Raw genomic sequence first — 12,879 nt, forward strand, 5'->3', positions numbered from 1 at the left:
TTATTTTATGGTAAGTATTGTATGCACTGTGTATTTAGCTGAACAAAGCTCCTGGAGAGTGAAACGTTGCCACAATAAAAGTCACATTAGCTGCACTTATGTCCTTTTACATAACATATTGTTGGTAATTCTACCAACTTTAATACACTCTGGAACCTAAGTCATACAAACTGGGCCCTCCTGTATAGAGGAGCTTGACACTAGAGATTATATTGTAATGAACAGGAACAAAAGCCACAATACCATGACTGGAACAATACACAAATAACCCGCACACAGCAGAGAGGAGCTTACCACGACATTTTGGATCCACTGGGATCATTTACAAGTCACACGTTATTTTTTTGCCTTAACTTTTGTTCCTTGCTTATTACATTTTTCAATGGATTTAAAATGCGCCCCTACATATTGTTTTTGTGTCTCCTCAGGAGGACTAGAGTGAGTCTGCTAGTGGAGGAGGCCGGCAACATATCGTGATAAGAGCAACAACCTTGCAACGTTGCACTGCATCATGCCCCAACGTAGCATTAGTGTTTTGTACTGGCAGTGTCTTGCAAGATAACCAGCAGTATACTGGCAGTGTGTCACAAGATCAGCAGTATACTGCAGTATGTTACAAGATCATCTGTGGTATACTGGCAGTATATAACAAACTCACCTGCAGTATAAATGAGAAGCTTTTGAGAGACAAGTCGAAGGACAGTTGATTGTTCTATTTTTTATTTTAGTTCCTATTTTGTCTGTTTTAAGACTGCCTCCCCTATTAATGTTGACCCCATTTTCTCATTTTCAGAATATATTGATTATATTTCTCTTTTATATTAATAATTTGGGATATGAAACAAATTAGGAATATCAGCAGCATCACAATAGTTGAATTTCTATAGTGTTTTCTAAATGACACGTGATTTTAATCCTGTCCATCCACCCTATTTCTACATCCCAATTTATTTTAGATATGACGATTTTAGATGAGGCAAAAGCTGAAGGATAAAGTTTTTATGATTTTACGTAGAAATGTATAATGGGAGGCAGATGTATGCATTGTGTGTGTGTAAAGCTTGATTCAGTTGGACTAAAACACAGCACAGCATCATACACTAGGACTCATTTCATTTACGAGAAGCACTGAAGCTGTGCGGGTGATTTAGAGCAAGGAACCGTGTGGGCTTGAACCTCCGTTTACCAAACTGCAAGACAGAAACACTGCCCAACTGTATTCACTTACCTGTAAGAAGAGTATCAACCTTACACCTGTAGTTTCCAAATGATGATATTAATGTATTGATAATAATACACTTCAATGCCTTGTTTAATGTTGTGTAAGTATAATGTAAGAGTATCCTTTGTTCCTGTAAGAAAACTAGATGGTGTTTGACAGAGGGTAAGGAATGGTTTTCCAGATATGCTGCTTAGTGGGCAAGGTATTGCAAAATTGATCTTTTGTTTATAGGGCCAAGAGTAAACTCTGAAGACAGATTTAATCATTGATCTTTTTCAAAACTTCCTCTTGGGTTGGCTGATGATGTCGAGCTTCCTGCGAGAGTTGTTCGTACTGTGTGCGTTGCATCACAGACTTTCACGATATTGTGAGAGCTGCAGATACTCCCAGTGCGCTCAGTTTGTGTAATGGAGTTTGGTGTATTCTCTCAGCAGTTACCGTGTCTTGAATAACTGTCAGGACCAGTGGTGTATGGTGGTTATTGTCACTGTGTGTGTGCTACCATGCTGAACCTACTCTGGCATATTACTCATACCTGGAGTATATCTGGAGAGGATTTCGGGGTCAATGCCCCCGTGGCCCGGTCTGTGACCAGGTCTCAGGGTGGATCAGGGCCTAATCAACCAGGCTGTTATTGAGTGATCTTAAAATTTATATTGAATTTACCATCTTTGGTGAGTGTGTAGTACTCACCTAGCACACCCAGAATGTACACCCCTGGTCAGAACACTTAATGTGGACTGTATGCATTGATCCTTCATCGTAGACAGTGACTACAAATATAGATGCATACCATACAAATATCACAGATGTACAAGTACATACAACTGAATCAGAGTTCTTAATGCTCCTCCAGTACTATTTATGAGGAATGTACATGTGACACATTCAATATTACCTTTCACAACAGTTTTGTATGGTTGGTCAATTATGTGTCTTTCACCGCAAGCATTCACATGCTGTCTATAGTCGTGTTTGTATTTTCATGCCATTGCCGCCGCACTGACCAACACATTTACTTGGAGGCCAAAGGCGTTAAATGCCTGTCATTTTCATTTTCTGTGTATTTATATGAAGAAAAGCTAGATTTTGAGATGGTTGTCGATATAGAAGTGTCCGGGCTGGTGTTCGTTGTGTCGGACAAGTCAGGTCTCAAGTCATCCAAGTACAAAGAACAGTTTTCTTAGGTGTTAACGACCAATGCATCATCTTGCCTCATTTCTCAGAACCCAAACAACAGTAGTAGTCTTTATTGGGGCTGTTGAACTCGCATATGAAGACTTAAATTTATCAGTTTTCATAAGCACAATACAGGAGGGACTTGCACATCCAGCTTCTTCTTTTTTCTGTGTTCCACAATATCATTGTCTTCAAATTGAGCCATTGTTTGTGGTCTACCTGCCAGCGACTTTCACCAGCAGTGGGACAGTGTCTCATTTGAAAGCCAACAAAAACGTGGAGGAACGAAAAGCAGTCCTGTACATGCGGCTGCCTCCTGTATTTGGTTTGGAGTCTTTGAAATTTTGAGGCTGTGGTGTGTAGCTTGAGATCTTGCATATTTTTCTGCAGGTGTTACTGAAATGGTGCTTTATTTAATTTGTTCAGATGTGAGCATGACAGGAGAGGTTATGCGTAAGCAGGTAGCAGGCCATAGTAGCTATGATATCCAGTAGGCAATATAAACACCTGCTGTTTCAAACACACTTTTCTAGCAGTGATGAATGTGCCATTAGTGGTGCTTAACTTTTTAACTCGTTTAAACCACTTTTTTATATGTCTTTAATTTTTATCTACACAATTTTCACTGTGAATTTGATCGTGTGTGACCTGATGACTAGTGTATGAGAGGTCGAGCAACTGAGGCTTTGTGTTTGACGACTTGTGGTGAATGTCACTTGTGTCATGGCAAGACATGTATTTATTATATTATGCAAGAAATGTGTCAATAGATACGTTAAGGCTGCACATAAAAGACATGGTGATCCAAATCGGTGGTAACATTGCTGTCATAATGTGTGAAAAACTTGTCATTGCTTAGTGAATCAGCATTAAGTTTACTTGAATTAATAATTACATGCAACGAAGCGTATCAGGAGACCAGACATTTAGGTGAACGATGTGTAATATATCGTAGAGCTGCACAACATACAAGATTGCATGTGCTGGCTTAGCCTGGGGTAGAACTGCAGATGCAGCTGTAGTTAGCAGGAAACAACTGCAGATGCAGCTGTAGTTAGCAGGAAACAACTGCAGATGCAGCTGTAGTCGGCAGGGAAGAACTGCAGATGCAGCTGTAGCCAGCAGGGAAGAACTGCAGATGCAGCTGTAGTCAGCAGGAAACAACTGCAGATGCAGCTGTAGCCAGCAGAGAAGAACTGCAGGTGCAGCTGTAGTCAGCAGGGAAGAACTGCAGATGCAGCTGTAGTCAGCAGGGAAGAACTGCAGATGCAGCTGTAGTCAGCAGGGAAGAACTGCAGATGCAGCTGTAGTCAGCAGGGAAGAACTGCAGATGCAGCTGTAGTCAGCAGGGAAGAACTGCAGATGCAGCTGTAGTCAGCAGGGAAGAACTGCAGATGCAGCTGTAGTCAGCAGGGACTGTAGTGTGACATTATTTAGGTCAACAGCAGAGTTCAGTTCTTGGCTGCAGCTGTACAGGAAACAGCACATGTTGCTAAGTCTGTGACAGATTAACTTTGTATTGACCTTATCTTTAAAAAGAACAAATGTCCATACTGTGACTGAAACAATTCACTATTAACTGGTATTGGTCCATCCTGGACTATTATCTCATCACATCTTGGTAATAGTCGGTCAGTGCCTGGAATCTACCTGGAGGCGTTATTGGCAGTCATGGGAAGAGCCCAGCCTATGTCTGCTTCCTGCTAAGCCTAGTTGAGTTCTGAGAGGTAGGCCACAGGCCTAGCTGGCTGGTTAGAACGGGCTGTCACATGATGTCAGCACGCCAAGGGAGCCTTACTATAAATGGTACTAGGAAATCTATAATTACACTGTTAACACGGGGATCAACACTCTCGTGACCCGGTCTGTGTCCAGGCCTCCTGGTGGATCAGAGCCTTATCAACCAGGCTGTTACTGCTGGCTGCACGTAGTCCAGTGTATGAATGTACTGACCAGCACCGTTGAAATTTTCCTTTCCATATTGCGTGTTAATAGTAAACTTTTTTTAAGCTGGTTTTTGTATTTTAAAAATTTTAATTTTTATATTGGCTTCAGTGTTTCACTATCAAGATAAATCATTTGTACCATTTGTGTGTCGGACTAAGATACAGATTAATCAGAGATTAAATTATATTTATTGGTAGCATTTATTGATATTTTCTAGAATTGTATTTCTTATTCCTACGGAGTGCAATAGCTTTGTCAGGTTTTGTTGTACAGTAGAACCCCCGTATCTGCAAATTCAGTTTCTGCGGTTTACCGTGGCTTGAAAGTAACCCTTAATTTAATGGCCCCAGAGAGTAAAACTAGTGATGGCAGCTCTTCAAAGCCTAAGAGAAGCTGTGAAGTGCTTCCCATCAGTGAATAAGTGATAATTCTCAACTCATTTTGCGTATTTATCAATTAAAGTTTATCGTAGGTACGTATATAAACCAAAAAATTAATTATAGGGTTGGCGACTATCCGAGGCTTCAGACACTCATGGTAGATCTTGGAATGTATCCCCGTGGATACAGGGGAAACTACTGTATATTATCTCTCAGAAGTTGCCTTTAATATCTCTTATTATTACTCATATACATGGCATTTGTGTTCATGTGAAGGCATATCTATTGTCAATTTCTGTTTTTTTCCTCCATGAGGTCCCAGCCTAAGGCCAGGATTCTCTGAACAGAAGTGAAGTGTAGAATGGAGACGGTATTATAGAAGGCGGGTCCTGTACTAGGCAGGTACCTCTGAGATCAAACCTCACTCATTACTGCAGGGATTCCTTGTTGATTGTTGTGTCAACCAGGCTGTTGCTGCTAGTGGTCAGTTTTACATAATTAGGTACAGTACTTGAAGCAGTTAGTGGTTCAGTTTTGCTTAGGAAAATTTCTGTGTTCCAGCAAAAGTACACAATCAGGAGGTGAGAAGCTGCAGCCAGATTTAGAACCCTCAGGTATGTGATGACATTACTCATGAAATCGTAACGACACGATGGCAAACACCATACGACTCTCTAACTGTGGGTTCAAGCCCCGCTCATGGTATGGTTTATGTGATGATATTGTATGTACTATGTACGTAGAGAGGTGTGTATCTCTTAATGTATACCAAGAGGTGTATATCTTTACCTCAGGGACCGAGGTATTCTAGACTGGTGGTGTGCAGGCGACATGCATTCTTAATAAGCCTTGTGTAGTAAAAAGGCTTTACACCTAATAAACCAGCCACACAGGCGTATGGTGTGACCAAGACGTGGGTTGTATGAACCATTTGCTGTAGGATATGCTTCATCAAGCAGTAGCACAGTAGTGTGTACAAGAGATATGTCATTAGGAATATGTGTGGATGCATGATATGAGGGTTCCAGGCTCTGAGATAGCCTGTGTCCAGCCAGATTTGGAGTCATTAGGGGGACCATAACGAACATTGAAGGGTGACGTTAAACTATTTTAATAACAAAAAAAGGCACAATACCGTGACTGGAACGATACACAAATAACCCGCACATAAAAGAGAGAAGCTTACGACTTATTGACTTTGTCAATGGTCCAAGTCGGACCGAAACGTCGTCGTAAGCTTCTCTCTTTTATGTGCGGGTTATTTGTGAACTATTTTAATCACCTGAAGTAGGGAAACATTGTTTACTAGTGCAGTACACACCAGGGGTCCCCAACTCACAAACGTAGCACAGTACAGACTTTCGCATTTGCAGACGAGGCGCTTAGAAACCCATTGACATTTCACAACATGAACTACAGTGCAAACACAAAACAAGACCTGCCAATTTTAGGACTGGCCATGGATTCGTACGCTTGCCTATGTCCTAAGGTACTTACAATCATGTTAGTGTACTGTGTTATTTCTTGCTGCTCATCCTTTGTTTTCCATACAAACAACTTGTTTGTGAGTTGAAACATCAGGAACACTACACGTTTGTAAGTTGAAACATCAGGAACACTACACGTTTGTAAGTTGAAACATCAGGAACACTACACGTTTGTAAGTTGAAACATCAGGAACACTACACGTTTGTAAGTTGAAACATCAGGAACACTACACGTTTGTAAGTTGAAACATCAGGAACACTACACGTTTGTAAGTTGAAACATCAGGAACACTACACGTTTGTAAGTTGAAACATCAGGAACACTACACGTTTGTAAGTTGAAACATCAGGAACACTACACGTTTGTAAGTTGAAACATCAGGAACACTACACGTTTGTAAGTTGAAACATCAGGAACACTACACGTTTGTAAGTTGAAACATCAGGAACACTACACGTTTGTAAGTTGGGATACTCCTGCATTATGATGTGACTTAATTCTTTGTGAGAAAGTCATAGATCTGATAAGAGAAATTTCCAGTGTTAAATACAGAAGTCATGGAAGCAGTAACAAAGAAAAACTGCCATTTTCATAAAATATATTTATACACTTGAAATCAGAGAGGCTTATGTAAATTAAAATTGTGGGATTTGTTATGACAGTTTTGATTTTGTAATTGTTTTTGTAGTGCTGCTTCCATTGATTTTTTTTAAGGTGGGGAGGGACAAATTATTTCATGACAGGGGATAACCGGTAAAGTTTGGCAATGCATTGCATTCTGTTTTGCCATCGTAGGAGCTGACATTGCGAGGTGATGCATCACCGTGTTGCATAGTGTGCAATAAAGCATTGATTGGCAGCGGCACTGAAATTCCACATACTTTTTACTTGCCATACATTTTTCTTTACAAGGTTTTACATGCAGCCAGATTATGACACAATTGAAGCTGGAACATTTGATCAATTTTGTGCGTGTTAAATCTGCACGACTTATTTTGTGCCCGACTCAAAGATGTAATTTTGGATTTTTTGCTCCTGGATAAAATGAAGGATTTTTTTCTGAGCATACTGGCTGTTTCCCACCATCATTCACACATATCACTGCCCCGTACAGTTTACTAAAAACAAAAAGAATGAAAATATGAGTGTGGGTTAAATCTGAAGTTTGGGAGACATTAATGTGTAAGATTATACCCAAAGAAGATACCAGTTGCGCGTCGTTCGTGCTGATGCGTGACATTTCTGCTAGGTCATGGTGAAATATTTGCTATACATTCAAATACCTGTACATGTATGTGCCAAGCTTGTTGACATAGTTTGATCATTTTTCAATGGGACATTTAAGCTAGTCATGTTTGCTTTTTATTATTTGAACTGTCGACGAGCTCTCCATTATGTTTTTAGTTTGTTCTAAGGAGTAACGAAATTTACGTTTTCTCTCGTTAGTCACATATTCACCTTCAGAACATCTTGACATTCGGACCTGTTGTCCGAAATACTCTGCATAACCAGGGACTTTCCACATATTAAATGTCACAACTTTACAAAAAGCTATTGTATCATGGATATAAAATATTTATTTTATGACCGGCAATATGGAAAAAGTCTGCAGACATAATACTGTTACCCCGTGTGGTTGTGCAAACGTGATTCAGAAGGACTTTAGCTTTATCGCCATTAATGGAATTAGCCATAGGTAGACATAGGTACCTGCTACTGACGGCTGGGCTCATGGCTTGCAATTCCTGCTTATAGAACCACTTTGCTGAGTAATCAAGACTAGTGCTGTTTGCTGCTTAGTGAAAGAAAGCTTACTCTTTTATTTTTTTAAACTGGCCATATCCCACTAAGGCCAGGTGACCTGAAAAGAAAACTGAAAGCTTCTCTTTTTAAATTAGTAATGTATACAGGAGAAGGGGTTACTAGCCCCTAGCTCCCGGCACCCTAGTCGCCTCTTACAAGCATGGCTTACAGAGGAAGAATTCTGTTCCACTTCCCCACAGAGAAAAAAGCTTACTGTGATTATTTGTAAAGTAAAAGGACACAAGTGCAACTAATGTGACATTTCATTGTGGCAACGTTTTGCGAAACGTTGCCACAATGAAATGTCACATTAGTTGCACTTGTGTCCTTTTACTTTACAAATTGTTGGTAATTCTACCAACATTATTACATTGTGATCATTTATTTGGTAGGATTCATCCTGTTAGTCTCGGGATTTGGTTGTGATTCATTTGTAATCCAAAACAAATTATGTTTTTCTAAATGAAATTATTTAATATCTTCAGAAGTGCAGTAACTTACTCAGGAATAGAATGTCATCAGCCCAGCTGTTCGCTAGTAATATTTTAGCTGTACATTCGTAGATAATGTGTACGATAAACGTACTGTAGTTTTAAAATTACTCCGGTTAACCTCATTTCAAGGAGGAGCTGACTGGTGCACTGTGCTTGGGAGTTCACTACCAGTGAGTAGCGCCTGCGAACCCCATCCCCCACTCGACACTCCTCGATGCCAGCTTTATTATACAGGAGGTTCTCGACTGACGATGGGGTTGTTCCGAAGAACCCATTGTAAGTTGCAAATGTCATAAGTCGAATATGAATATATTATAAATAAAGGCAAATAACTAGTCACTAAATAAATAAATAATTACTGTAACTAAAATACCAGTATTGAAAAGTAAATAAATAAATACAAGTTTATTATATCAATATATGTATAGTTCTGTACAAAAGTTTGATGACTACTAAATGTACAACGCTATCTCACCATCGTAAAGTCAAAATATCGTAAGTCGTGCCATCGTAAAGTGAAGAGCCCCTGTACAGTAATTTGTTCAGTCACAGGAATTGCAGCCATCCTCGGGTATGGAACAAAATATTTTATAAATCAGGAGGGATATTGGGATAGGGCTCTAAAGGCTCCTAGAACAGGATGTTTATGCGCGCTCTCTTGCAGACACGTGAGCTGGTAGTGCAAGGTTGCCTAACTCTGCAACTGGAATCTTGATCCCAACCAATGATCACCCCAGTTTTATACTGTCTTTTTTTTTTCCTAGATGAGATTAGAAATTGATGACTATTGTATTCCTACTTTTATAAGCCATATAGTCAATCTGGAAGGTCTGAGTACTTTTATATACTTAGTCGTTACCTCTGCATTAGCCAAAGGCGGTTAAATCCTAAGGCAGTTCGGTAAACTCTCAATTTAACAAATTTTGCAAATACTGGACAAAATCTGCCGGGTCAGTTGATTTGGAACCACCAAACCTTGTTCATAGGTCTAGAATTGTTTATTATTGTTATAATCTCAACAAAACAGTCTCGTCACTATCCGCCACAGTCACCATTACTAGCTACCCGCACCAATCTATTAGTCTGTTAAATTGATAGTTTACTGTACATTCGTTATTCTCGATATCGTCCCAGGGTACGGGGACAACTTTGTGATTACAGTCTCTGATTTTGTATATAAGGGCTTTGTAATTTTAAGTGATTTGCCTTAGTATAATTTTGCATTCGTGGGAGTGAGCCCAGTGAGAGTAAGATACCTGAGAGTGTGTGAGTGTCGAGTTCTCTGCGTGATGCCATGTGTACCACTGAAATTTCTTTTATGCACTATTTGTATATCATGCCCATATTATTTGGTATTAAATGAGCATTTGATGCCTTGTGGAATGGAGAAATAACACACATTTTGTGCACTTTATTTGTACATCGTGCTTGTATTATTTGGTATTAAACGAGGATTTTTTATATGGCCTAGTAAATGCCATTTTTAGGGAGAAATCAATTGTCTTAATGATGTACTTGTGAGTTTGTACTGTTGTAAATGACTTGAAAGAGTCAGGTAGTGCAGAAGTGCTCTTTATTTGTTATTTTTACCAAGAAGTGGAAGAACGGGATTTTTTAAGTCGACCTTTGTGTACGTTTAGTCTCGTCAGTATTTTATTATGGCCAACTTTTCTATTTTCTCAGATGTGTCTGTGTCTGACTTGAATGTTGACACCACGTTAAGGTTAAGTACTAACTGCTTTGCATTGTGAGGGGCTGAGAAGTGAAGGTAACTCCTTAATCCATATCTCAAATACCCTTAATCAAAATTGTACCAATCGAAGAGTACCATGGGATTTGTAAATTAGGTTTGTGTTAAGTCCCACCCGATGCACCTGAGGTTTATGCAAGTACAGGAAGTCCTCAATTTATGGACACACTGGGGACCTTCTGTATTGTGTATAATAATGATACTATACATACTAATGATATATATAATATTACAGAAGATTCTTAACATGTTTGTAAGACAAGGGCTTAATGTATTGGGAAGGGATGAGCGCTCTGTGATTTTGTTCAAATAGGTAAATGTTGACATTTCAATGCTATAACAAAAGCAGCAGGTACAGGACGGCCTTACACGTACAACACCTCTTTTCGTTGTTCCACATTTTGTAGGCTTTCAGTTGAACTCTTGTTTAGCCAGTGACAATTACCAGTGGACGGAACGTAATGAACAACGGCTTAATTCGAAGCCAGAGAAAACACTGAACACCGACAACAAGTTGCTGTACATGCTGGGGTCTCCTGTGTATGGGGAATCCATGTGGTGGAAAATGCAGCTGTTAGAGTCCAAAGGATTACTGATTAACCCTTAAACGGTCCAAACATATATATACGTTTTTCCAACATTTGAAAGTATGTAAAAAAAATTTACATCGTCTTTTTTTATATTTGAAAACGTGTAAAAGAAACTTTTATCTACTTTTTAAAAAAAGTAGATCTACTTTTGGAGCACTACGGATATGAATGTATATCTACAGTGGACTCCCGGTTAACGATATTTTTTCATTCCAGAAGTATGTTCAGGTGCCAGTACTGACCGAATTTGTTCCCATAAGGAATATTGTGAAGTAGATTAGTCCATTTCAGACCCCCAAACATACACGTACAAACGCACTTACATAAATACACTTACATAATTGGTCGCATTCGGAGGTGATCGTTATGCGGGGGTCCACTGTATTTGGACCGTTTAAGGCTTAAGGGAGTTTTAAGGTGAACCAGATATCCTGTGGTGGCGAGACATCACTTACTCGGAACAAACTGGGACTCTTTTGCCGTACGTAGAGCTTTAGTCCTAGCTTGATAAAACTCTACTTAACTTTCATCATAATTTGATAAAGCTTCAGTCGTCATGTGATAAAGCTTTACTCAGCTTAAATCATTGATAAAGCCTTACACAAATAAAAATGTTGCTCCACTAAAAGCTCGTATAGTAACTTTTGTCTTCAAACCAACAACTTGTCAACAATATTGAAAACAAGAGGAATACAATATGAAATGAGAAACATGCATATTTTGCATTATCACGTTTCTTTATGTTTTTCCAAACATTATTAAGATATTTGTGTGCTAGCACTGGTCAAGCTCGGCCCATGGCCAGGCTCTTGGAGTAGACAGATTCTCAAAACTCACTAAAGGCATGTTTTGGTCGAGCAATAAAAGTTATGTACTTTTTATAATTGGACAGAATATAACTAGAAGTTTGTAAGCTCAGGATTTAATGTAATTTTGGCAGTAACTCTTGAATTACTTTAAGTGTGAATGGTACCCAAAGTGTTGGATTTTCTTTTTGTGTTTACTGTAAGCCCGGGTGTATTGTCGGTGGGATTATTTTTTGTAATTGCATCAAAACTTACAATCTAGTCACCTCTAATATGTTTGGCTGTTGATTTTGTGTTTCAAATGCATTTCTTCAACACTGGAACATCCAGGGAACATGCCAGTACCATTTCCAGTAAGTTTCTGCAACACTGGAGCATCCTGTGGCTACTCCATTTGCAATTCCAATGCATTTCTGCAACACTGGAACATCCATTGGATACTCCACTTGCAATGCTAGTTTATTTCTGCAACACAAGCATTAATTTTGGAGAAACGAGTTACCTTGACCTGGTGCGACCTCAAACTTCTCGACCACCGTCATGGACGACCTTGTAAATTTTCTACCATGTGAGAAATAAACCAAAGAATTATCCAACAATCCTCTTATCCAGACTGACATCTTGTCACATATTCAATGAAGTCACACACTCATACTCCTGTGTTTTATTTCCTAATATGTGCGATATATATACAGTGGACCCCCGGTTAACGAACTTTTTTCATTCCAGAAGTATGTTTAGGTGCCAGTACTGACCGAATTTTTTCCCATAAGGAATATTGTGAAGTAGATTAGTCCATTTCAGACCCCCAAACATACACGTACAAACGCACTTACATAAATACACTTACATAATTGGTCGCATTTGGAGGTGATCGTTATGCGGGGGTCCACTGTATTTGATCTGTTTCTGTATATCTCACTTCATTAATTTTATGCAAATTTCCTTTTATGGAGTGTTCCAATTTTATTGGTAATAATATGCAGTTTAAGCTGTATAGCCCTTGTGGTTTAGCGCTTCTTTTTGATTATAATAATAATAATATGCAGTTTAGAGTCACTGTATGTGATTGGTGATGCTTGCAATATGCATTGAATATTATTTTTTTAACACATTGGTTGTTTCCCACTGCGATAGGGCGGCCTGAAAAAGGAGAAACACTTTCATCATCATTCACTCCATCACTGTCTTGCCAGAGGTGTGTCAACGCTACTGTTTAA

The 12,879-nt window shown here is 39.2% G+C and overlaps 2 protein-coding genes across 7 annotated transcripts in view; one reads left to right on the plus strand and one right to left on the minus strand.

The window, feature by feature from the left end:
- Nucleotides 1-12,313, plus strand: part of pod1 (coronin pod1) — a 111,809-nt gene extending 99,496 nt beyond the window's left edge. For all 6 annotated transcript variants that reach the window (XM_070105339.1, XM_070105341.1, XM_070105343.1 and 3 more), the window contains one exon: nt 429-12,313. In XM_070105339.1, the coding sequence (XP_069961440.1) occupies nt 429-437 (9 nt within the window). In that variant the 3' untranslated portion in view covers nt 438-12,313. The remainder of the gene's footprint in view (nt 1-428) is intronic.
- Nucleotides 1-12,879, minus strand: part of LOC128702485 (uncharacterized) — a 166,904-nt gene that overhangs the window by 73,895 nt on the left and 80,130 nt on the right. The gene's annotated exons all lie outside the window — the stretch shown is intronic.

This window comes from Cherax quadricarinatus, chromosome 98 (genome assembly GCF_038502225.1).
Source record: "Cherax quadricarinatus isolate ZL_2023a chromosome 98, ASM3850222v1, whole genome shotgun sequence".
NCBI classification, from domain to species: domain Eukaryota; kingdom Metazoa; phylum Arthropoda; class Malacostraca; order Decapoda; family Parastacidae; genus Cherax; species Cherax quadricarinatus.